Source organism: Macaca mulatta, chromosome 10, assembly GCF_049350105.2.
Source record: "Macaca mulatta isolate MMU2019108-1 chromosome 10, T2T-MMU8v2.0, whole genome shotgun sequence".
In the NCBI taxonomy this organism is placed as follows: Eukaryota; Metazoa; Chordata; class Mammalia; order Primates; family Cercopithecidae; genus Macaca; species Macaca mulatta.
In genome coordinates, this window is record NC_133415.1 from 103,689,619 (window position 1) to 103,714,617 (window position 24,999).

Consider the following 24,999-nt stretch of genomic DNA (forward strand, 5'->3'; position numbering starts at 1 on the left):
TAATCCCAACATTTTGGGAAGCCAGTGTGGAAGGATCGCTTGAGCCCAGGAGTTTGAGACCAGCAACATGGCGAAACCCCATCTCTACCAAAAATACAGAACTAGTCAGGTGTGGTGGGTGCATGCCTCTAGTCCCAGCTACTTGGGAGGCTGAGGTAGGAGGATGGCTTGAGCCCAGGAGGTCGTGGCTACCGTGAGCCTTGATTGTGCCACTGTACTCCAGGCTGGGTGATAGAGCAAGATCTTGTCTCAAAAAGAAAAAAAAGAATTTGTTTCCAACATTTAAAATCAGGGTACTTTATATAAAAATCTGCATTTTAAGCTTTTGAAAATTCAGAAACTTTGATAACCCTGGGCCCACATTTCCTTAAATACTTTAATCTGTTTATGTTTCAAGGCATAAATATATAATGTATACACGTCTAAGTATGTAATTTAGTGAATTTTTACATATATCGACATCATGTGATGATGACCCAAATTGAGAGCGAGAACATTTCCAGGCCCTGGGTTGCATTCTTGCAGTGTTCTTGCAAGAATGGATGGAGGCTGGGCGTGGTGGCTCACGCCTGTAATCCTAGCACTTTGGGAGGCTGAGGCGGGTGAATCAATGGAGGCCAAGAGTTTGAAACCACCCTGGCCAACCTGGTGAAACCCTGTCTCTACTAAAAGTATGAAAATCAACTGCGTGTGGTGGCACACACTGAGAAGGCTGAGGCACAAGAATCACTTGAACCTGGGAGGCAGAGGTTGCAGTGAGCCAAGATCGCACCACTGCACTCCAGCCTGGGCAACAGAGCAAGACTGTCTGAAAAAAAAAAAAAAATGGATGGAGCTGGTGGCTGCTGCTCCTCAGAAGGGCATGGGCTCTCCAGTTTTCCACAGTCCTCACCATGCCCTCTTGCCTTACCACTGACGTAGCTCACCCATCTTTTACTTGCCTGGCTAAGATGCATGGCATCTCATTTCCTCCTTGCTGCACTGCAGAGTCAGTCCTCTCACTGCCCCCATCTCCTGGAAGAGGAGCATAAGCTTTGCAAGGTCAGCCACTTCTCTGGGGTCACACTACTAGTTACATCAAGCCAGGACTCCAGCTCATATGTGCCGGTGCAGACGCTCTTCATCCACTTGGGGCCCTAGGCTTGGGACCCTGGCTTCGTGCACAGCAGAGGACTGGGAGGCTGAGAGGACCTTGCGGCTGTGTCATAGTCACCTGGCCAGAGGGAATGTGAGCCCCTCCCAAGCTGCAGAGGGAGGGAGCAGGCGTGGCTGTCAGCACCGAGTTAGCAGAGAATTAACATTCTTGTCAGCAGAGAATGAAGCAGGAATATAATTAAAACTTTGCCCTTGGAATAGCTGATTCATTTGAATTTTATTCCACACGTTTGAAAGAGGAAAGAAAATGTGAAGACTTGCAGCTTGGTTCTCGCCTGGCCTGGGCCAGCCCAGCTATCAGGACCGTTCCTTTCTGAGCATTCAGTCCATTGACGTTGACTGAGAGCCGTCCAGGAGAGACCCTCAGCAGGGTATTACCACATCAGCCTCCTATCGCTGCTGGGAGAAATTACCATGAACTTAGTGGCTTAAAACAACACACAGGAGCCTCTCTGAGCCCACCCTGGCTCAGGAGGCTGCCCAATTTTAAAAAAAGAAGAAGAATAGCCGGGCGCGGTGGCTCAAGCCTGTAATCCCAGCACTTTGGGAGGCTGAGACGGGCGGATCACAAGGTCAGGAGATCGAGACCATCCTGGCTAACACGGTGAAACCCCGTCTCTACTAAAAAATACAAAAAGCTAGCCGGGCGAGGTGGTGGGCGCCTGTAGTCCCAGCTACTGGGGAGGCTGAGGCAGGAGAATGGCGTGAACCCGGGAGGCGGAGCTTGCAGTGAGCTGAGATCCGGCCACTGCACTCCAGCCCGGGTGACAGAGCGAGACTCCGTCTCAAAAAAAAAAAAAAAAAAAAAAAGAACAGAAAACAACACCTTTTTTTTTTTTTTTTTTGAGACGGAGTCTCGCTCTGTAGCCCCAGCTGGAGTGCAGTGGCATGATCTTGGCTCTCTGCAACCTCTGCCTCCTGGGTTCCAGTGATTCTCCTGCCTCAGCCTCCCAAGTAACTGGGATTACAGACGCCTGCCACCACATCCAGCTAATTTTTGTTTTTTTTTTTGTTTTTGTTTTTGTTTTTGAGACGGAGTCTTGCTTTGTCACCCAGGCTAGAGTGCAGTGGCCGGATCTCAGCTCACTGCAAGCTCCGCCTCCCAGGTTCACGCCATTCTCCTGGCTCAGCCTCCCGTGTAGCTGGGACTATAGGCGCCCGCCACCTCGCCCGGCTAGTTTTTTGTATGTTTTAGTAGAGACGGCGTTTCACCATGTTAGCCAGGATGGTCTCGATCTCCTGACCTCGTGATCCGCCCGTCTCGGCTTCCCAAAGTGCTGGGATTACAGGCTTGAGCCACCGCGCCCGGCCTCTAATTTTTGTTTTTTTAGTAGAGACAAGGTTTTGCCATGTTGGCTAGGCTGCTCTTGAACTCCCGACCTCAAAGGATCTGCCTGCCTCAGCCTCCCAAAGTGCTGGGATTACAGGCATGAGCCACTGCACTCGTCCACAACACACATTTATTATCTTATAGTTCTGGAAGTCAGAAGCCCAAAATGTGCCTTATGGGGCTAAAGTCAAGGTGGTGGCAGGTTGGCCCCTTCCGGAGGCTCTGGGGAGAATCTTTGCCTTTCCTTGCCTTTTTTCCTGCCTTTTCCAGATTCTAGCACTGCCTGCATTCCTCAGCTCGTGGCCCCTGCCTCCCGCTTCAAAGCCCATGGAGTGACATCTTCCTGTCTCTCTGTTGCTGGCCCTCCTGCCTCCCTCTTGTAAGGACCCTTGAGATTACGTTGGGCCTACCTGGATGATCCACAGTGACCTCCTATTCCAAGACCCTTAACTTAATCACACCTGCAGGATCCCTTTTGCCAAGGAAGGTGACATATTCACAGGTTCTGGGACTAGGACGTGGACATCTTTGGGAGCCATTGTTCTGCTGCTCACACTTGGCCAGGATTTGCTTTCATTAGGCAAGTGCTGTGAAGGGAAGCAGCGACTGAGGCATGGGATCTACAGGACCCTGGAGAAGGAGTGGAAGGAACTGTGTTCGGTGGGTGGAGGAACTGTGGGAACTGTGTCAGGTGGGTGCAGCTCAGGCAGGGGCTCCAGGCGGGATCTTGGCTCTGAGCAGGGAGGAGATTTGGATGTTGGAAGGATCTTGGGAGGCCAGGTACTGGGGGCAAAGGGGAATCAGACCCCAGTGGGGCCAAAGAAACTGGCGGCAGCAGCCAGGTTGTCCAACCCTTGCCGTCCGAGGTCAGGACTTTGGCCTTTATCCTGAGGAGGAGGAAGCCACTGAAGAGTCCGGACAGCCTAGTGGTTGGGAACGCACACCCCAGAGCAGGGCTTCTCAGCCCCAGTGCTGCTGCCCTGGAAAATTCTCTGTTGTGGGGCTGTTCTGGGTATTGTAAGTTGCTTAGCAGCCTCTCTGGCCTCCACTCCCAAGATACTATTAGCATTCCTCCAACCCCACTCCCCAGCCTGACAACCAAACATGTGGCCAAATGTCCCCGGGGGGCAAGGTCGCTGCTGTTTGGAAGCGCTGATCTAGAGCCGCACAGCCGGGATTCACGTCCTAGTGCTGCTGTCTCCTAGCGTGTGACCCCCAGAAAATTCCCAGCCTCATTTCCCCATAAAATGGGAGTGACGGTGAGGTTCTTGCACCCAAATCCTTGTCGTATTCAACAAACATTTGCTGCACGGTGGGCTTCTCAGAGATGGGTACTGGACATACGACCCAGGGGAGATGTCTGGTTCCCTGTGGGTGGTCCTGGAGGAGCATTAGACAGGGAAGCAGGCTGGGTGGGGCGGGTCGGCCTCAAGAGCACACACCAAGGGGTCCTGGCCAGAGCTGGAACAGAGGGGGCTTCCCAAGTGTGTGACCTGGACCCTAAGGCCTGAGATTGGGTGCAGAAAACCTGGGGAGGGAGCAGCTTGTGCAAAGAAAGGTCCAGGGGCGGGAAAAGGCAGCTTCTCAGACACCTGGGGCCCGGGAGGAGCTCAAGGTCAGGGATGAGACTGGAGTGAGGGATGTAGCCCACAGGGTAGGGCCAAGGCCTGGAGTTTGGACCCTGTCCTTAGAATGACAGGACCCATCAGAGGGATTGCAGCTGCTGTAACCCCCACTCCCCACCAACAGGGAAGTCGACATTGATTATTCTTTATTTCTTTCATTCATTCATTCATCCATTCATTCATTCATTCATTCATTCATTGTAGAGACCGAGGCTCACTAAATTGCTGCCCAGGCTGGTCTCGAACTTCTTCTTTTTTTTTTTTGAGATGGAGTCTCGCTCTGTTGCCCAGGCTGGAGTGCAGTGGTGGGATCTTGGCTCACTGCAAGCTCTGCCTCCCGGATTTGAGTGATTCTTCTGTCTCAGCCTCCTGAGTAGCTGGGATTACAGGAATGCCCACCACACCTGACTAATTTTTGTATTTTTAGTAGAGATGGGGTTTCACCATGTTGACCAGGCTAGTCTCGAACTCCTGACCTCAAGTGATCTACCCGTCTTGGCCTCCCAAAGTGCTGGGATTATAGGCATGAGCCACCACGCCCAGCCGATTATTCTTAAAGTATACCATTTGGAGGTGTGGGGTATATTTACCAGGTGATACAACAATAAGCACTATCTCATTCCAGAACATTTTCCTAAAAAGTACCTCATGCCTACTGGCAACCATTCCCCAGCCCCCGACTCTGGCAACGACTCTTCTACTTTCTGTCTCTGGATTTGCTTATGCTGGACATTTCATGCTAATGGAATCATACCATATATGGCCTTTTGGGCTTGGCTACTTTCACTTGTCATAAAGGTTTCAGGGTTCATCTATGTTGTAGCATGTGCCAGGACCTCATTCCTTCTGTGGTTGAATCATCTTTTGGTATATGGCTGGACCGTACTTCATTTGTCCATGCACTAGCTGGTGCACAGTCGGGTGCTTTCCACTTTATGGCTGTCGTGAATAATGCTGCTATGAACGTTTGCGTACAAGTTTTTGTGTGACATATGTTTTCATTTCTTTTGGGTAGATACCTAGGAGTGGAATTATTGGCAGGTCTTTTTAGGAGAGCTATGGAAATTCATTTTAGGAAGTTTCAAACAATTTTCCAAAGTGACTACACCATTTTGAACTTCCACCCACGCAACTACTATAATTTTTTTTTTTTTTTTTTGAGACGGAGTCTCTCTGTGTCACCAGGCTGGAGTGCAGTGGTGCAATCTCAGCTCACTGCAACCTCTGCCTCCCGGGTTCAAGCAATTCTTCTGCCTCAGCCTCCCGAGTAGCTGGGACTACAGGCACCCACCACCACGCCCAGCTAATTTTTTGTATTTTTAGTAGGGACGGGGTTTCACCATGTTGGATGGTCTCGATCTCCTGACCTCGTGATCCGCCCGCCTCAGCCTCCTAAAGTGCTGGTATTACAGTCATGAGCCACCGCGCCTGGCCTACTATAAGTTTTAGATGGAGATTGCAAACTCAGATGCCAACAGGAGCCAGAACTGCTGAGGGACCAGGTGTTAGAAGACCAGCCCCAAGCTCTCCCCATTCCTTTCTGGGAACAGCTGAGAAGCAACTGTCACCACCGTGGGGCGTGAATCTCCCGGCTGTCACAGACCACGCTTTGCCCTAGAGTCTCACCAACATTGAGGCTGAGTGGCACTCACCTCCTGTCAACACCCCTGCACATCCGCTTTCTTTAGAGTAGAGAGAGATTTCTCTGTAACTGATGCTCCGTTAAAAGGGGGGAGTCCTAAGGGAGGTTCCAAGAGGGCCGTGGATTTTTAAGGTCAAGTGGGAGATGATGTATTTCTTTTCCTTTTTTTTTTTTTTTTTTTTGGAGACAGAGTCTTGCTCTGTCACCCAAGCTGGAGTGCAATGGCACGATCTCGGCTCACTGCAACCTCTGCCTCCCAGGTTCAAGTGATTTTCCCGCCTCAGCCTCCTAAGTAGCTGGGACTACAGGCGTATGCCACCATGCACGGCTAATTTTTGTAGTTTTAGTAGAGATGGGGTTTCACCATGTTGGTCAGGCTGGTCCCGAACTCCTGACCTCATGATCCGCCCGCCTCAGCCTCCCAAAGTACTGGGATTACAGTCATGAGCCACGGTGCCCGGCTGATGATGTATTTCCTATTAGCTCAAGTGTGTGACATCAAACAATAAAACTGAGGGACCTGCTGAGAACCTGACATTGTATGGGGCAGGTGGACTCCAGAACCAGAGAGCTGGGGCTCTGATCTGCCCCTTTGGTAATTCACCAACCCCCTTGGAGTCAGTGTCAAGGAAGACCCCCATCTCCTGGAAGGGAATGTGCCGTCCACCCCTCAGAGTCATTGTGAGGATTAAACGAGACCAGCACCTGCCATCTTGCAGATGCTCCGTAAGGACAAACTATTATGGTGGTTGTAGTGGTCCACAAGGCTGAGAGAGGGAGAATCTGTCCAGGATGGAACAATGACTGCTCTGCCCTCCCAGGGGGAGGTCCTGGGGTGACTAGAGTGTTAGTGGCTTCCACAGACTGCAAGTCCACCCTGCCCTCAGAATCAGTGTGACCTGCCAGGTGAGAGCTTGGAAACCACGAGGTGACCTCTCAGGCCAGAACTTGACCCTTTATCAGTTGTATTAATAAAAACTCACTTTGTTTTTTTTGAGACAAGTTCTCACTCTGTCATCCAGGCTGGAGTGCAGTGGTGCAGTCACACTTCCTGGCCTCAACCGATCCTCCCACCTCAGCCTCCCGAATAGCTTGGGACTACAGGCGTGTACCACCACGCCCAGCTAATTTTTTTTTTTTTTTTTGAGACTGAGTCTCGCTCAGTCACCCAGGCTGGAGTGCAGTGGCACAGTCTCTGCTCACTGCAAGCTCCGCCTTCCGGGTTCACGACATTCTCCTGCCTCAGCCTCCCGAGTAGCTTGGACTATAGGCACCTGCCACCATGCCCGGCTAATTTTTTGTATTTTTTTAGTAGAGACGGAGTTTCACCGTGGTCTCGATCTCCTGACCTTGTGATCCACCTACCTCAGCCTCCCAAAGTGCTGGGATTACAGGCGTGATCCACCGCGCCCGGCCACAATTTTTTGTATTTTCTGTAGAGATGGAGTTTTGCCATGTTGCTCAGGCTCGTCTTGAACTCCTGGGTCAAGCAGTCTGCCCACTTTAGCCTCTCAAAGTGCCAAGATTACAGGCATGAGCTACCATGCCCAGCCAACAAAAACTAATATTTTTGAGTACCTACTACAGGCAAGGCACTATGAGTGCTTTACACATAAGAACTCACTTCGACTCCACAGCAACCCCAGGAGCAAGGTCCTGCTATTAGTCTCATTTTACAGAAAAAGCCGCTGAGGCCCAGAGATGAGAAGTGACTCTCCGGAGTTCACACAGGTGGGAAGTGGTAGAACTGGGGTTGCAAAGTTTATGTTCCCCCTGCTGGATGTCAACACACCTTTCTGTACAGGAGTCATGCTCTGAAGCTGGGAACTCTTTGGTGGAAATGTTCAAATTCTCCAGGCATAGTGGCTCGGCCTGTAATCCCAGCACTTCGGGAGGCCGAAGTGGGAGGATCACTTGAGCCTAGGAGTTCGAGATCAGCCTGGGCAACATGGCAAGACCCCTGTGTCCAGGGGGGACGAAAGTGTTCAAATTCCTCAATACTTGCCAATATATTTTTAAACAATGAGGCTTTCCTCCTTCCCTCCCTCTCAACTGATTATAAAAGTAGCATGTCTTTATCGAAGAGGAAAATAAGCAGAAATCAATTGTGCTCCCTGCACCCAGCCCTCAGGGTGGCTAAGATTAGCGGTGAGCCCTCTCGCTCACCTGCAGCCACCACAGCCTGGCTGTGTGGGTGGACATGTGCGTCTCCTCTCTCCAGAGTCGGGGCTGCCCTGGCCCAGGTTTCCGCCTCTCTGGCTGTGGCTTGGCCGGGCTGGCCTCACTGGCAGGCATTTTGGAGACAGTTCAGACGTCGCGAGCGCACATTCCTCAGCTTCGCCTCACACTCTCCACCAGATTGGTATTAACGCAGGGAGCATAAAATTGGAATCGGCTGGAGGAAGGGGAGTCGGGACTTTCTTCTGAGTTTTACAACCATATGTGCGGGCTGAGCCAGGCCTCTGAGGCTGGAGCCCTTGTCGGATGCTTCCTGGCCCATTTCCCACCCACCCACCTCTATACACACACACACACATACACGCACACATCTGCACATACACACACACACACACACACACACGACGTGGCTGATTCAGCCTTTCAGCCCTGCTGCAGCCAGAGCCCCAGGGCGGCAGCAGCACAAGAGAAGCCTCCATCTTGGGTTCACTCAATGTCGTTTTGCTAAGGATACACTCACTCATTCACTCATTCATTCATGCACGTGTGCATTTATGCATCCACCATCCATATGGGCCCTGTCTCCTGGACCAGGCTCTGGTCTTGGCCTGTGAGCAGTGCTGACTCAGCAGCTTCTCTTTTAGAACCCACATCCTAAAGGTGTGGACCGTGAATAGATAAGAATTTCAGAGGGCAATGAGGGCTGTGAAGACCAGGAATCTGAGTGGCTCTAGAGTACCTGCCGGGGCTGTATGACATCAGGTGCTCAGGGACAGTTAGATGGAAGCCTGAAAGACAGACTGAGCGCAGTGGCTCACGCCTGTAATCCCAGCACTTTAGGAGGCTGAGTCCGGCAGAACACCTGGGGTCAGGAGTTCGAGACCAGCCTGGCCAACATGGTGAAACGCCATCTTTATTAAAAATACAACATAAGACGGGGTGCAGGCCGGGCGCGGTGGCTCACGCCTGTAATCCCAGCACTTTGGGAGGCCGAGGCGGGCGGATCACAAGGTCAGGAGATCGAGACCACGGTGAAACCCCGTCTCAATACAAAAAATTAGCCGGGCGCAGTGGCGGGCGCCTGTAGTCCCAGCTACTCAGGAGGCTGAGGCAGGAGAATGGCGTAAACCCAGGAGGCGGAGCTTGCAGTGAGCCGAGATCGCGCCACTGCACTCCAGCCTGGGCGACAGAGCGAGACTCCGTCTCAAAAAAAAAAAAAAAAAAAAAAAAAAAAAAAAAAAAAAAAGACGGGGTGCAGTGGATCACGCCTGTAATCCCAGAACTTTGGGAGGCCGAGGTGGGCGAATCACCTGAGATCTGGAGTTTGAGATCAGCCTGACCAACATGGAGAAACCCTGTCTCTACTAAAAATACAAAATTAGCTGGACATGGTGGTGCTCACCTGTAATCCCAGCTACTTGGGAGGCTGAGGCAGGAGAATTGCTTGAATCTGGAGGCAGAGGTTGCAGCGAGCCAAGATCATGCTATTGCACTCCAGCCTGGGTGACAGGCTGCTAAAAATATAAAAAGTAGCTGGGCATGGTGGCAGGTGCCTGTAATCCCAACTACCTGGGAGACTGAGACAGGAGAATCACTTGAACCTGGAAGGTGGAGGTTGCAGTGAGCTGAGATCACGCCATTGCACTCCAGCCTGGGTGACAAGAGTGAAACTCCATCTCAAAAAAATAAATTAAATTGGCCGGGCGCGGTGGCTCAAGCCTGTAATCCCAGCACTTTGGGAGGCCGAGACGGGTGGATCACGAGGTCAGGAGATCAAGACCATCCTGGCTAACACGGTGAAACCCCGTCTCTACTAAAAAATACAAAAAACTAGCCGGGCGAGGTGGCAGGCGCCTGTAGTCCTAGCTACTCGGGAGGCTGAGGCAGGAGAATGGCGTAAACTCGGGCGGCGGAGCTTGCAGTGAGCTGAGATCCGGCCACTGCACTCCAGCTTGGGTGACAGAGCGAGACTCCGTCTCAAAAAAAAAAAAAAAAAAAAAAAAAAAAAAAAAAATTATAATAATAATAAATTAAAATAAACAACAAAAAAAGAATTCTGGCTGGGCATGGTACCTTATGCCTGTAATCTCAATACTTCGGGAAGCTGAAGCCAGGGAGGGTCACTTGAGGCCAGGAATTTAAGACCAGCCTGGGCAATGTGGTAAAACCATATCTCTACAAAAAAATTGAAAAATTAGCCAGGCATCTCAAACTCCAGATCTCAAGGCTGGTCTTGAACTCCTGACCTCAGGTGATCTACCCACCTTAGCCTCCCAAAGTGCTGAGATTACAGGTGTGAGCCACTGTGCCCTTTATTCTTGAAACTGGCAGCTCTGCACTTGAGGCCTGGAGCTAAGTGGTTCCTGTGGGCCTGGACTTAGCTTTCTGGTTGACCCTGCTTCCCATTAGGCCCCCTTTACCTGCTTGTTTCCTGCTAGGCCCTTGGTGGCTTCTGAGTTCGAATATACAGCACATCCACTATTAAAATGAGCGTTTGTGTGTCCTTAACATAGATGAAAAGTACAAATAAATAAGCATTTGGGCTATTTCTATAAAATCAACTTTGAACAAAAAAGGCTTTGAAATCTGATGAATGTGCCCTGAGACCCTGCCGCCCCCCCGGCCCCCGGCACTTCCTGGCTTCGTGACTTTGAGCAGGTGACCCAGCCTCTCTCAGCCTTGATTTCCCTCCCCTGTAAAATGGAGGCTAAGAACAGCGTCCCTATGGGGAGAAGGCAAGAGGCCACCAGCGGGAGCTGTGACCGTTGTCAGGGTTTCTGCAGGTGTCCCTCCAGCGAAGCAGGCCCTGCCACCTTGTGGGGAGCCCTGTTGGAGGGAGGCTGGTCGTAGTGATGAAAGGCCTGGAGTCCCCACCGGCCTAGGGAGTGTGGCCAGGAATGGGCTCCAGCCTGCACAGATGTGGCATCATGGCCTCTCCGTGTCTCTCAGGCTTTCGTCAAGATGGTCGGACACCATGTCGCGTTCCTGGAAGCAGACGTGCTTCAGGCTGAGCGGGACCATGGGGCCTTCCCACAGGCCCTGCGGAGGTGGCTGGGATCCGCAGGGCTCCCCTCCTTCAGGAACGTGAGTATCCTGACCCAAGAAGTGAGGGGAGGGCTGCTCCCCCTTCCCTCCGCAGACCCCAGCATGGGGAGGAGCGCGCAGGAAGCCAAGTTCAGGGGGCACATTTCACTTCTGCAGACAGGAAACGGGTACAGGCGGCCAGACACCTCAGCCTTTCTCTGTCCCCTGTGAGCCCCGGGCTGCGATGGTTTGTGTGCTCATCCACCATTTATTGGGCACCTACTGTTTGCTGAGTGCCATCTGAGGTTACTGTGGTGAGCAGAAACAGCTCCCATCCTCCTGCCCATCCTTGCACACTTAGGGACAGTGACCAAGATGACATCCAGAATTCTGGCCAGGTTCCCCTTCCTGAGGCAGGAGTCAGCCTCAAGGAGCAGGGGAAGGGGGATGGGTTTATGGCCTGCAAAGGCCGTTCTCTTCCTCATCTCTCCTCTGTCGTCCTGGGATCCTCTCCATGGCCCCGCAAGGAAGGAAGGATCATGTGTCCTTTTTGTTTTCTTTTGAAATGGGGTCTCACTCTGTCACCCAGGCTGGAGTGCAGTGGCGTGATCTCAGCTCACTGCAACCTTCGCCTCCTGGGTTCAAGTGATTCTCCTACCTCAGCCTCCCAAGTAGCTGGGATTACAGGTGTGTGCCACCATGCTCAGCTAATTTTTGTATTTTTAGTAGAGATGGGGTTTCACCATGTTGGCCAGGCTGGTCTTGAAGTCCTGAATTGAAGTAATCCACCTGCCTTGGCCTCCCAAAGTGCTGGAATTACAGGCATGGGCCACCATGCCTGGCTAATCACCCTCATTTTATAGTTGAGAAGATGGAGGCTCAGGGAAGGAGATAAGGGGACTTGTCTGAGGTCAGGTCCTGGAGTGCCTGTTTCTGGTGACTTGCCCTTCACAGGAAAGGTGTCACCTAGTGGGGCCTCTTGTGGCTCCTTGGGCTCTGCCTGCAGGTATCCCCTCTACTGCCCTGTCTCCACTGTTCCTGCCTGTCCACACCTTATCTCTACTTTATCACAACAGCCCAATTAGTGAGTGCTTTTTGTTTTTGAGATAGGATCTCACTGTGTCACCCAGGCTGGAATACAGGCGTGATCCTAACTCATCGCAGCCTGGAACTCCTGGGCTCAAGTGATCCTCCCACCTTCGCCTCCCAAGTAGTTGGGGCTGCAGGCATGCACCACCACACCTGGCTAATTTTTTATTTTATTTTTCTTTTCTTTTTTTTTTTTTTTTGAGACGGAGTCTGGCTGTGTTGCCCAGGCTGGAGTGCAGTGGCACCATCTCGGCTCACTGCAAGCTCCGCCTCCCGGGTTCACGCCATTCTCCTGCCTCAGCCTCCCGAGTAGCTGGGACTACAGGCCGCCACCACGCTCGGCTAATTTTTTTTTTTTTTTTTGTATTTTAGTAGAGACGGAGTTTCACCGTGTTAGCCAGGATGGTCTTGATCTCCTGACCTCGTGATCCGCCCATCTCGGCCTCCCAAAGTGCTGGGATTACAGGCGTGAGCCACCGCGCCCGGCGGCTAATTTTTATTTTTATAGAGACAGAGGCTCGCTTTGCTGCCCAGACTGGTCTCCATCTCTTGGACTTCAGTGATCCTCCTGCCTTGACTTCCCAAAGTGCTGAGATTACAGGCATGAGCTACCACGCCTGGCCTTGTTGAGTGCTAACCAGGTTCCAGGCTCTGCGTTAGGCGTTTTATATGCAGTGATTCATTTACCTTTCCCAGCCATCTTGTGTGCTGGGTATTAATAGTATCTCCATTTAACAGGTGAGGAAATGAAAATTCAGAAAGTGTCAGGGTTCTGCCCGTGGGCAGAATTTGGCCCATGTCAACTCATTCTATTTGGCCAGGCGATATATTTAAACAGTGCGACTTGAAATGCTGATAGGGCATGTGCTTTCCCGTCACAGGCTCCTGGCCTCATTGTACCTGCCTGAGGCACGTGCTACTCACCTGCCTGCTTCCAGATGAATGGTTTGCCCAAGCTTGTAACAGCTGGACAGCGGCCTCTCAGATTTCATGGTCTAGGAACTACTCTTGATCTTTCAGAGCCCAGGTTAAAGACACCTCCTGTGAGAAGCCCTCTGGGATTGCCCCTCTTCAGACAAACTCCATCTCTTTGCTTTCCAAAGACAATGAAGTCATGAGCTGCATCCTTTGTCCTCTCCCTCAACTTACAGTGACCATTCCTGAGTGACTTTTCCCACTGATGGCTTTAAAAGCACATTTGGGGCTGGGCACGGTGACTTATGCCTATAATACCAGCACTTTGGGAGGCCAAGGCAGGTGGTTCACTTGAGCCCAGGAGTTCGAGACCAGACTGGGCAACATGGCAAAACCCCATTTCTACAAAAAATAGAAAAGTTAGCTGGGCATGGTGGCGCATGCCTGTGGTCTCAGTTACTCGGGAAACTGAGTGAGTGGATCACTTGAACCTAGCCTGGGAGGTGGAGGTTTCGGTGAGCCGAGATCGCATGACTGCACTCAGCCTAGGTAACAGAGTGAGACCCTGTCTCACAAAAAAAAAGCACATTAGGGGCCAGATGTGGTAGCTCATGGCCATAATCCCACCACTTTCAAGATCAGCCTGGGCAACAAAGCAAGACCTCATCTCTACAAGAAATTATCCAAGTATGATGGCATGCACCTGTGGCCCTAGCTACTCAGGAGGCTGAGGTAGGAGGATCACTTGAGCCTAGGAGTTTGAGGCTGCAATGAACCTTGATCATGCCACTACACTCTAGCCTGGACAACAGAACAAGACCCTCTCTGAAAATTTAAAAAAAAAAATTTTTTTTTTTTTTTAAAGACACATTGGGGCAGAAAGGACCTTGGCTGTCCATGTCCTGTTAGGACTCAAGTATCATAACAGTAGGTCCTGCCTGTCATTTAATACACTTCTTGCAGTCGGCAGTCATCCCCATGAGGTTGGTGCTAGTGTTCCCATTTACAGAGGCAGAGACTGAGGCTTGGAGACGGAGAATCACCTATCCAGGGTCACTGCTGGGTTTGGGATCCAGGCCTGTGGAGCTCTGAAACTGAGGTCCCCCCACCCCCCCTGCTGCAGGGATGTGGCATCCCCCCCGGAGTGTGGCTGGGGCATGCTGGGACCTGCACCCTCTCCTCTCTGCCACACTGGGCCTTGCTAAGCCTTGGAGAGCCCCCTAGACCTACCTGTGGTAACTTGTTCCAGGAAGCGCGTCCTGGCCAGGGGTGGGTGAGTCATTCAGCAACCCCGGTGTGTTGTTCTTGGCCCCACAAGGGCTTTGTCTGGGGGAGGCGGTGCAGCCAAGTGTGCGCATGCGTGTGCAGACCTGAAGGCTCCAGGGCTGTGGCTGCTCTAGGGTGTGAGCTGGAGGGGCCCTTCCAGAATGATGACCATCACCGTTGCTGCTGGGGCCGACTCTGCAGTCGCCTCACACCCCACCCTGTGAAGAGGGTGTGGTCATTGTTCCTGTTTTACGGATGAGGAAACTGAGTCACTGCGGGTTGCCCCACGCAGGAAGTGGTGGAGCTGGGATTTGAACTTGTGATGTCTGGGCCCAGAGCTGGTGCCCTGCACCCCGTTGGCCCATTCTGTGCCCTCCCTGACCCCCAGACCTGCTCTCTGGGAGGTGGGAGTCCTTGTAGGGCGCCCAGGCCTTCTCAGTGTCCTCCATCTTGATTCTTTCAAAACTGGGATTCTGTGCCGTCTCTAGTCAGTTCCCCTCAGCGCCTCCTCCCCCAGGGTGGACACCTCCTTTCTGTGACCCTAAACGGCCATCACCCTCAGAGGCTGACATTCCAGCCTCCACCAAGGGCTTGGATCTCCACCAAGCCCTTCTCCCGGGGCCTGTTCCAATGCCCAGTGTAGGCCCGAGGGGCCCAGGCAGCCAGGGGCTCGGAGAGCTTTGGTTTCTCTCGTGGTACCTCCCCCAGGACCCCACTGCTCCCCCGAGGCAGGTGTTTGAGGCCTCCCCCAACCCCGAGTGGCCCAAACAGTGACCATCCAGACACAGCAGCCACTCAGGGTGACCTGGCTGTGTGGCGCCCCTGGGCTGTCTGTTTCTCACCCACCCGTGCTGTCTCCAAAGGGTCCATGGAGTGGAGAGGGCTGAGGTGAGACAGGGATATTGGGTGGCCCCACAGGAATGCTGGCATGGGGTTCTGCCCCTGTGGGGAGCCACACCACTCGCCAGAGGCCCAGCCCCCAGAGAGGGCAGGCTCCCCGCTGCCCGGGTGACTTGGTGCTGGCGTGGACATGGCCTGTGGCCTGGGCTGGCCCGAGGGGTCTGGTGCAGGAAGTGACCTGAGGATACTAGTGTTCCCCTCAGCCAGCTTTCCAACTGGAGCCTGGCCTCTCAGCCCCGCCTTTGAGCTGCCTGAGAAAGAGGCATTTGCTCCACAGACGGAGCCAGCCTGTGCCCCAGGCCCTTGGCGCCCAGCCACCAAAATGTACGCAGGGCCGTGCTACGACATATGTATTTCGTGGTACAAAAGTCCACATTTTCATGGTGTTCTGTACAAATGAAAAGTTTTCAGTTATGCTTTTATATTGGTCGTTATAACATTGTGAGGTTTTAATAAAAATTGCACCTCTCTTTCATTGTAGCTAAGCCCCTTCTGTGACATGTCTTAGCTGTGTGACCATGGGCAAGTCTCTTAGCCAGGCACAGTGGCTTCCACCCATAATCCCAGCACTCTGGGAGGCCAGGGCGGGAGGATCACTTGAGCTGGGAACAACATGGGGAGACTGCATCTCTAATTTACTAGATGTTATTAAGATGATATCTTTTGAGATCCTAAAGTTATTTTGAATTGTTCCGAGATGGCTTCTCAGTGACTTCAGAATAAAATCCAAATTCCTTGTCATGGCCTGCAAGAGGCTGCATGATCTGGCCACATTCAGTCTGTCTTTTTTTGGGGGGTCTTTTTTTTTTTAATTGAGACAGTCTTACTCTGTCGCCGGGCTGGAGTGCAGTGGTGCGATCTCGGCTCACTGCAACCTCTGCCTCCTGGGTTCAAGCGATTCTCCTGCCTCAGCCTCCCGAGTAGCTGGGATTACATGCACCCAACACCAAGCCTGGCTAATTTTTATATTTTTAGTGAGAGACAGGGTTTTGCCATGTTGGCCAGGCTGGTCTCGAACTCCTGACTTCAGGCGATCTGCCCACCTCAGCCTCCCAAAGTGCTGGAATTACAGGCGTGACCCACCACGCCCAGCTTAAAATAATATCTTTAAATTTCAAAAAAAAAAAAAGCCTCAGAGAGTCCGACTGAGTCAGTGAGCTGGCATGGGCAGGTTCGTGAGAGGCTTTGCTTGCTAGAAAACTAGTTTGGATTTGTTGGAAAATGATGAGGGCCCACGCTAAAGCAGAGGAGAAAAGCTCCAGAACTCTCAGGAGGGATTCCGAGCGTGGAGCGGAAGAGCATCGGCCACCTGAAAAGCCAGCCAGTGGTGTGATCTCAGCTCACTGCAACCTCCGTTTCCTGGGGTCAAGTGATTCTCCTGCCTCAGCCTCCCAAGTAGCTGGGATTACAGGCATGCACCACCATGCCAGGCTAATTTTTGTATTTTTAGTAGATACAGAGTTTTGCCACATTGGCCAAGTTGGTCTCGAACTCCTGACCTCAAGTGATCTACCCACCTTGGCCTCCCATAGTGTTGGGATTATAGGCGTGAGCCACCACACCCGGCTGAAAAGCCGGCTTTGCTTGTGAGCAATGGAGTGGTCCAGGGCAGACTCAACACTTGGTGCTCAGCGGTGAGCGGGAATCACGGGGCAGCTGACAGAGCCAGCCCTGCTGTGCCAGGCACTGTTTTCAGCCTGTCAATCCTCATAACATCCCACGAGGGAGGTGCTATTTCTATCTCCATCTTACAGGTGAGGAAACTGAGGCACAGAGAAGGTAAGTAACTTACCCAGAATCACACAGTTGGACATCAGGATATGAATCCACGTTCTTCTTTCCATCACATGTTGCTTTGGTAGAGAGCTGTGATCTCTTCAGGGAGCTTGTGTCTGGTGCAAGAATACGGACAATGACCAAATTCAAAGAAAGTTCAGTTACAGGTGGGACATGGTGACTCATGCCTGTAATCCCAGCACTTTGGGAGGCCTAGATGGGTGGGTCACTTGAGCCCAGGAGTTACAGCCTGGGCAATATGGCGAAACCCCGTCTCTACCAAAAAAAATACAAACTTTGCCAGGGATGGTGGTGCATGCCTGTATTCCCAGCTACTCAGGAGGTGGAAGGATCACTTGAGCACAGGAGGTCAAGGCTGCAGTGAGCCATAATTGTACCACTGCACTCCATCCTGGGCAACAGAGCAAGACTCTGTCTCAAAAAACAAGAAAAAACAGAAAATCCAGTTAGATGGCTGTTTCTAAAGGGGGCCCTTTAGCCAGGCATGGTGGTGCATTCGTGTGGTCCCAACTACTTGGAAGCCTGGGGTGGAAGAATTGCTTGAGCCCAGGAGTTCAAAGCTGCAGTGAGTCGAGACTGCACCACTGCACTCCAGCCTGGGTGACAGACCCTGTCTCTACAAAATAAAATGTACAAAAATTAAAAAGGATCCCTGGTCTGAGGGGTCAGGAGTGGCCTCTGAGGAGGGGCCGTGGAAGCTGAGAGCTGGATGATGAATAAGTGGCGGTGTGGAGTCAGAAGAAAGAGTGCTCTGGGCTGAGGGAACTGCAATTGCAAAATCTCTGCAACGCACCTAAGCTTGGTGCTTGAGGAATCGCCAGTTTAGCTGGGCTGCCTGCACGAGCCAGGGCAGAGTGGAGAGAGATGAGGTCTGGGAGGTAGCAGGGACCAGATTGTGCGGGGTCTCAAGGCCACAAGAGGAATTTAACACTATTCTAGGGGCGACGGGAGCCATGGAAGTGTTTGTAGCAGGGGAGTGACTTGGTCGAATTTGCTTCACTTGGCGAGAAACCAGGGCTCCTTCTCTGCTCTGAGCTCAGGCTGGCGTTCAGGGTCTGTGACGTCTTAGGACTTGAACACCAGAGCTGAGCAGGGCACGTGGGTGCCCTCCAGGCTGCAGGTTCGGCTGTTTGGAATGTTTCCTCCCCTGGAAATACCTCATGCTGTGCCCTGAGCTCTCTGGAATCCTCCCCTCGCCAGGTCTCAGGGCCCTTGTCCAATCAGAGGAAAGAAAAGAGGCTCCGGAAAGGGGCCCAGGTCTTCCAGACAAATGTCCCTGAGACCCCGCTGGAGGGGGCGGCCATCAGCCCAGTGCCTGCCTGTGGAGGGCCCCTCACATCTGGAGATGGTTTCAGGCATGTGCGGAAGTGAAAGTGTGAAATGGGGCTGGAGCCCTGCGGGCTGCGGACCTCGGAAGTACACAGAGGCCACAGCAGGTGTCCCCTTGGCCTGGGCCAACTTCCTGCTGACCGTGCCAGGCCGGCCCTCCTCCTGGCTCACGTGCCCAGAGGCACAGAACAGCCTCACTAATTTGTTGTAAATCACTGTTTGTTTTCTGCCGCCAAAACATCTTGTTCACGAGGTGTCATTTTGATTAATTTTTCTGATGGAGAAGAATGCGGTGCTTCCCAGGGAAGCTCTTTGGCTGACAGCAAAGCTCACTGGGCCAACTCCTGACTCCTTTACAGAACGGTGCTGCCCTGGCGGGAGGAAGCTTGGCTGGGTCTTGGGGCTGCCTGGCCCACCTGTTCACCCCTACCCCCACCAGGGCAGCAGAGGCCTGGGGAGACCGTGGTTACTGAGACCTTTCCAGAAAGAAAGATGGGCAGAGGGGCTGGAGGGGAGCCAGGGTGGCTTTGGAGCAAAGCAGAGCCAGGACAGGCAGGGTATGAGATGTCACCCGGTCCCACAATTGCAGCGCTCCCAGGGTGATCTGGTAACAGCAGTGAGTGAGCGAGTCTTCTGGGCATGAGACAGGAGGGAGTGGTGGGGACTGTGGCGAATTGCAGACCCCATGCCTCATGTACAGGAGTGAAGCTTGCCTGGCACCAGCCTCGCAGAAATGGTGACCAGCAGTCACCAGGTTTTCCTGTATGGGGGAGAAAGCTGGACATCTGGAGGGTTTTTTGTTTTTTGTGTTTTTTTTTTTTTTAATGAATCTTCTCATGTCAAAAAGTCAGTATTTTTCTAACTGTTGAATACTGTGTGGAAAAAAGTGTTGTGGCTGGAGCAGTGGCTCACACCTGTAATCCCAGCACTTGGGAAGGCCAAGGCAGGAGGATCACTTGAGCCCAGGAGTTCGAGACCAGCCTGGGCAACATAGTGAGACCCTGTCTCTATTCTTTTTTTTTTTTTTTTTTTGAGACGGAGTCTCGCTCTGTTGCCCGGGCTGGAGTGCAGTGGCCGGATCTCAGCTCACTGCAAGCTCCGCCTCCCGGGTTTACGCCATTCTCCTGCCTCAGCCTCCCGAGTAGCTGGGACTACAGGCGCCCGCCAACTCACCTGGCTAGTTTTTTGTATTTTTTTAGTACAGACGGGGTTTCACCGTGTTAGCCAGGATGGTCTCGATCTCCTGACCTCGTGATCTGCCCATCTCGGCCTCCCAAAGTGCTGGGATTACAGGCTTGAGCCACCGTGGCCGGCCTATTCTAAAAACTAAAAAAATAAATAAATAAAACTCTGTTGTACCATGGGCTGCACCCAGTATACCCCCAGCTCTGGACTTTAGGCTGATGACCTGTACCACTTCGTCCCCTCCACTGTGGAACATTTGGGACCAGGGAGGAGTAGAGAGGTATCTTCTCCACTTTTTTGCACCAGCCCTGGCTGGAACTCTTCAATTCTAAACAGCAGCATGACTAACAGCCAATAGTTGTATTGAGCCCCTACTGTATACGAAGGGCTTTCTGTGCTTCATCTCAATTTCCTATAACAACGCCGGAGGCAGATGCTATTATTCCAGTTTACAAAGCAAGGACCTGAGGCTCAGAGAGGGCTGTTCACTTGCTCAGGGTCACACGGCATAACTGGCAGAGCTGGAATTTGATCCAGCTTTGACCTTGGTCAGCTGGTCAGCGTGTGTCTCTACCTCCCTCTGTGAGCTTCCCAAGGGCAGGGACCGAAACTTCGACTGCCAAGGCTGCAAACTCGAGATCTTTGGGCTAGTTCTGCCTCAACCGCACTTGCTCTTTGGCCAGTGTGGTATATGGATACATTTAACTTGAGTTAATTGCCAAAAAGCAAATTTTATGTGAGATTTTGAGGAGGGGAGGGGAGGAAGTTCCTTCTGACAACAAGTAGTTTTTCTTTGGGTGGGGGGGGGGGTGCTGTTTGTTGAGCCCTATCTGGAAGTACCCCAACTTTGCCCTTGTGGCTTCTCATGAAGAAGCAGAGGTCCAAGTGGGCCCCTGAGCGGCATCCCTGCCCAGCCACCATCTGGCCCGCTGTGCCCACCCTTAGTGCCTGCTGGTGCATTTGAGTTTCTTCCCCTGGTAGAGCACATAGTAGGTGGTCAATAAATAGTCATCAGTGGATGTTCTGAAGGCTTTGCCTCCCAGATTTCTTAGAGGGCGTGTCCAGGCACTGGAAGGCTGGAGAGGATTTTCAAGGCTGAAAGGGAGGTAATGAGGCCGTGGGCGGAGCTGCCCTGCCCGGGCTGCCTGCAGGAGTCCTCAGTGCCAGGCTCAGCGTGCTCCCCTCCCCCAGGGACCCCTAGCTCCCTCCCCTCGCCTCCTCTCCCTTCCTGCCCAGCCCTGCAAAGGAAGGGGCGGGGTCTCTCAGGACACCCCCTCTCCCCTGCAGAATCCCCCTGCAGGGGGCGACTCGGGGAGGAGGCCGACGGGCTCGGCTTTATCTGGTGGTGGAGGCTGGGTAAGACACAAACGAGAAGGCAGAGGAAATTGTGAGGCGCCTTCTCCCGGCCCTGAACCAGCCGCTGCTTCTCCTGCTGCCCCCATCAGCCCTTGCGGTAAAAATGCAGCAGGAGCAGATGGCAAATATGAGGACCACGACTGTGGAGAGCCGAGGGGCGCCGGGTCCCAGCCCCCACCCACCAGCCCCCTCCCCACGGCTCCCAGAGACCTCCCAGGCTGTTTCCTTCAGGGTCTTTGGTGGAGTGCTGTAGGGGGATGGAGGGTTCCTGGCAGGCTGGTTTGGGAATCAAATTGTGTTTTTCAGGCATTTCATTCTTGTTGAGATTTTGAGGATGAGAGGGGAGGAAGTTCCTTCCGACAACAAGAGGTTTTCATTTTGCGGGGAGCTGTGTGTTCGGTCCTATGTGGAAGCACCCCAACTTTGCCTTGGTTGGTGGGACCCTCATCATGCCCTTCTCTCAACACAGCACCACCATCAGGGGCACCCCCTGGGGCAGTAGCGCCCTGGGCCCAGCCCTGCCATCCTGGGGTTGTTGGACATCATTTGCCGCCTTTGCACATGCCAGTCCCCCTCCCTGGAAAGCCCTTCCCGCTCCCCGCCTGGCAATGTTCGTTATTGTTCAAAGTCCTAGTCACACGGTCCCACCCCAGGAAGCCTTCCTCTGGCTGGCACATGGCTTCATCTGCATTTGCTCCTGTTGCTCCCCTAGACTGAGAGCTGCTCAAGGGCGGGGCCTGTGTCTTGTCTTCACCATGGTGATGAGAGTTCTGATGCTGCTGTAGTGTTCTGGGCTCGACTTTGGGCCGCCACAAGCAGCACTTAAACTGCCCTACTTGATTCATCCCCAGGCCACCTGGTACAGAGTAACTGTCTCCATCCCCGCTCTTCAGGTGAGGAAACCGAGGATCATAAGTTAGAACATTTTAACAAAGCCAGGGCCTGGCCCATTTGGTTCCAGAGTCCCACATTCTTCACATCCCAGGAATCAAAATTCAAACACTGAGACCAGGCAAGGCCCTGAGTGATGCAGAGAGGCCAGGCTGGGGCTGTGACCAGCAGGGGAGGCAGGGCCCTCAGCTGCAGCCTGAAGCCTGGAACAGAGACCAGGGTGGCCAGAGTGGCCAGGCCTTGTGCTTTTTGTGTGTGTGTGTGGTTTTTTTTGTTTTTTTTTTTTTAATGGTTTCACTCTGCTGCCCAGGCTGGAGTGCAGTGGTATGATCGTAGCTCACTACAGCCTCCTCCTCCCCCCAGGCTCAAGCAGTTCTTCTGCCTCAGCCTCCCGAGTAGCTGAGACTACAGGTGCCTGCCACCACGACTGGCTAATTTTTGTAATTTTAGTAGAGATGAGGTTTCGCCATGTTGGTCAGGCCGGTCTTGAACTCCTGACCCCAAGTGATCTGTCCACCTTGGTTTCCCAAAGTGCTGAGATTACAGGCGTGAGCCACCGCATCCGGCCGAGGCCTTGCACATTTTAAAAGAGCGGATGCAGATTTTCTCTGAAATCAACTGATTTTGAAAACAGATCTGAGAGGCTCGAATAAATCTCCTCAGGGCCCTTGGTTCAGGGGCCTGAATCTGGGCCTTGGCAATGATCTGCAGTGACCAGGCAGCACCCAGAGGACCCAGAACATGAACCCGTGGGTGGGTACCCACCTCTGCCTGCCCAGCCTGGCATTTGAGTCCCCTCAGTGGGGGATGTCATCAAGGATGTGGGAGGTGCCAGGGCCCACGGCTGGCCTGGGTTCACTTCTCAAAAGGGGTTCTGGGTGCAGTGCCAAGGGAGGCAGTTGGTGGGATCCCTCTACATCCCCCAAATTCTTTCCACCTGGCACTCCTACTTTTTGAGCCAAACAGATGATGTTTTCTTTGTCTTACATGAAGTGTTAATGGATGCAGTCAACAACATCTCCTTTCCTTTTGTTTTTTTGAGATGGAGTCTCGCTCTCTCACCCAGGCTGGAGTGTAGTGGTGCGATCTCAGCTCACTGCAACCTCTGCCTCTCGGGTTCATGCGATTCTCCTGCCTCAGTCTCCCGAGTAGCTGGGATTACAGGCGCCTGCCACCACGCCCGGCTAATTTTTGTATTTTTAGTAGAGACAGGGTTTTGCCATGTTGGCCAGGCTGGTTTCGAACTCCTGACCTTAAGTTATCTGCTTGCCTCGGTCTCCCAAAGGGATTACAGGTGTAAACCATCTCACCCAGCCAACACCCCCCTTTCTTTATTTTTTATTTATTTTATTTTTTTTGAGACAGAGACTCACTCTGTTGCCCAGGCTGGAGTGCAGTGGTGCGATCTTGGCTCACAGCAACCTCTGCCTCCCGGCTTCAGGCGATTCTCCTGCCTCAGCCTCCTGAGTAGCTGGGACTACAGGCACGTGCCACCACACCTGGCTAATTTTTTTGTATTTTTAGTAGAGGTGGGGTTTAACCATGTAGGTCAGACTGATCTCGAGCTCCTGACCTTGTGATCCGCCTGCCTCGGCCTCCCAAAGTGTTGGGATTACAGGCGTGAGCCACCACGCCCAGCCCAACACCCTCTTTTCTAATTGGAATGCCGCCTTCAGGGTCACTCATCATAGAGAAACTCTGCCCCTTGCAGCTCCTCATATCATAATGCAAACCCCATTCGCCCCTAAGATTGCGGATCCAGTTCCTAAAGCATTTGGAGGGAAATAATCAAGAGCAAGGATGCAGACCAGGGCTCTCAACCTCAGCACTGTGGACATTTGGGGCCAGGTCATTTTTTTTTTTTTTTTTTTTTTGAGACGGAGTCTCACTGTGTTGCCCAGGCTTGCTGGATCTCAGCTCACTGCAAGCTCCGCCTCCTGGGTTCACGCCATTCTCCTGCCTCAGCCTCCCAAGTAGCTGGGACTACAGGCGCCGTCACCACGCCCGGCTAGTTTTTTGTATTTTTAGTAGAGACGGGGTTTCACCATGTTAGCCAGGATGGTCTCGATCTCCTGACCTCGTGATCCACCCGCCTCGGCCTCCCAAAGTGCTGGGATTACAGGCTTGAGCCACCGCGCCCGGCCAGGTCATTCTTTACTGTGGGGACCATTTTGTGCACTGGGGGGTGTTTGTGTACTGGGGGGTGTTTGTGCACTAGGGGGTGTTTTGTGCACTGGGGGATGTTTTGTGTACTGGGGGGTGTTTTGTGTACTGGGGGGTGTTTGTGCACTGGGGGGTGTTTTGTGTAGTGGGGGGTGTTTTGTGCACTGGGGGGTGTTTTGTGCAGTGGGGGGTGTTTGTGCACTGGGGGATATTTTGTGTAGTGGGGGGTGTTTTGTGCAGTGGGGGGTGTTTGTGCACTGGGGGATATTTTGTGTACTGGGGGGTGTTTGTGCGCTAGGGGGTGTTTTGTGCACTGGGGGATGTTTTGTGTACTGGGGGGTGTTTTGTGTACTGGGGGGTGTTTGTGCACTGGGGGGTGTTTTGTGTAGTGGGGGGTGTTTTGTGCACTGGGGGGTGTTTTGTGCAGTGGGGGGTGTTTGTGCACTGGGGGATATTTTGTGTAGTGGGGGGTGTTTTGTGCAGTGGGGGGTGTTTGTGCACTGGGGGATATTTTGTGTACTGGGGGGTGTTTTGTGCAGTGGGGGGTGTTTGTGCACTGGGGGATATTTTGTGTACTGGGGGGTGTTTTTGCACTGGGGGGTGTTTGTGCACTGGGGGATATTTTGTGTACTGGGGGATATTTTGTGTACTGGGGGGTGTTTGTGTACTGGGGGGTGTTTGTGCACTGGGGGGTGTTTGTGCACTAGGGGGTGTTTTGTGTAGTGGGGGGTGTTTTGTGTAGTGGGGGGTGTTTTGTGTAGTGGGGGGTGTTTTGTGCACTGGGGGGTGTTTTGTGTAGTGGGGGCTGTTTTGTGTAGTGGGGGGTGTTTTGTGCACTGGGGGGTTTTTGTGCACTGGGGGATGTTTTGTGCACTGGTAGGTGTTTTGCCGCATCTCTGGCCTCTCTCGCTAGATGCACCCTCCCCACAGTGTAACAACCAAAAAGGAGTCCATAAATTGCCAGCTGTCCCCTGGAGGCAAAATTGCCCCGAGTTAAGGACCACTGGCCCAGAAGAGTGACAGCTGTCAAGACTGGGCGATGGTACCTGGAGACCCCTCATTGCTTTTATGTTTCCTATAAATATGAAAAAGTTTCCTTATGAATATGGAAAAGAATAAAAAGTTTAAAAATATAGGAAAGTATGAATTCCAGA

At 52.6% G+C, this 24,999-nt stretch overlaps 1 protein-coding gene across 3 annotated transcripts in view; it reads left to right on the forward strand.

The window, feature by feature from the left end:
- BCAS4 (breast carcinoma amplified sequence 4) overlaps positions 1-24,999 on the forward strand; it is an 86,297-nt gene that overhangs the window by 37,422 nt on the left and 23,876 nt on the right. For all 3 annotated transcript variants that reach the window (XM_077948315.1, XM_077948316.1, NM_001266471.1), the window contains exon 4: positions 10,880-11,014. In XM_077948315.1, the coding sequence (XP_077804441.1) occupies positions 10,880-11,014 (135 nt within the window). The remainder of the gene's footprint in view (positions 1-10,879; positions 11,015-24,999) is intronic.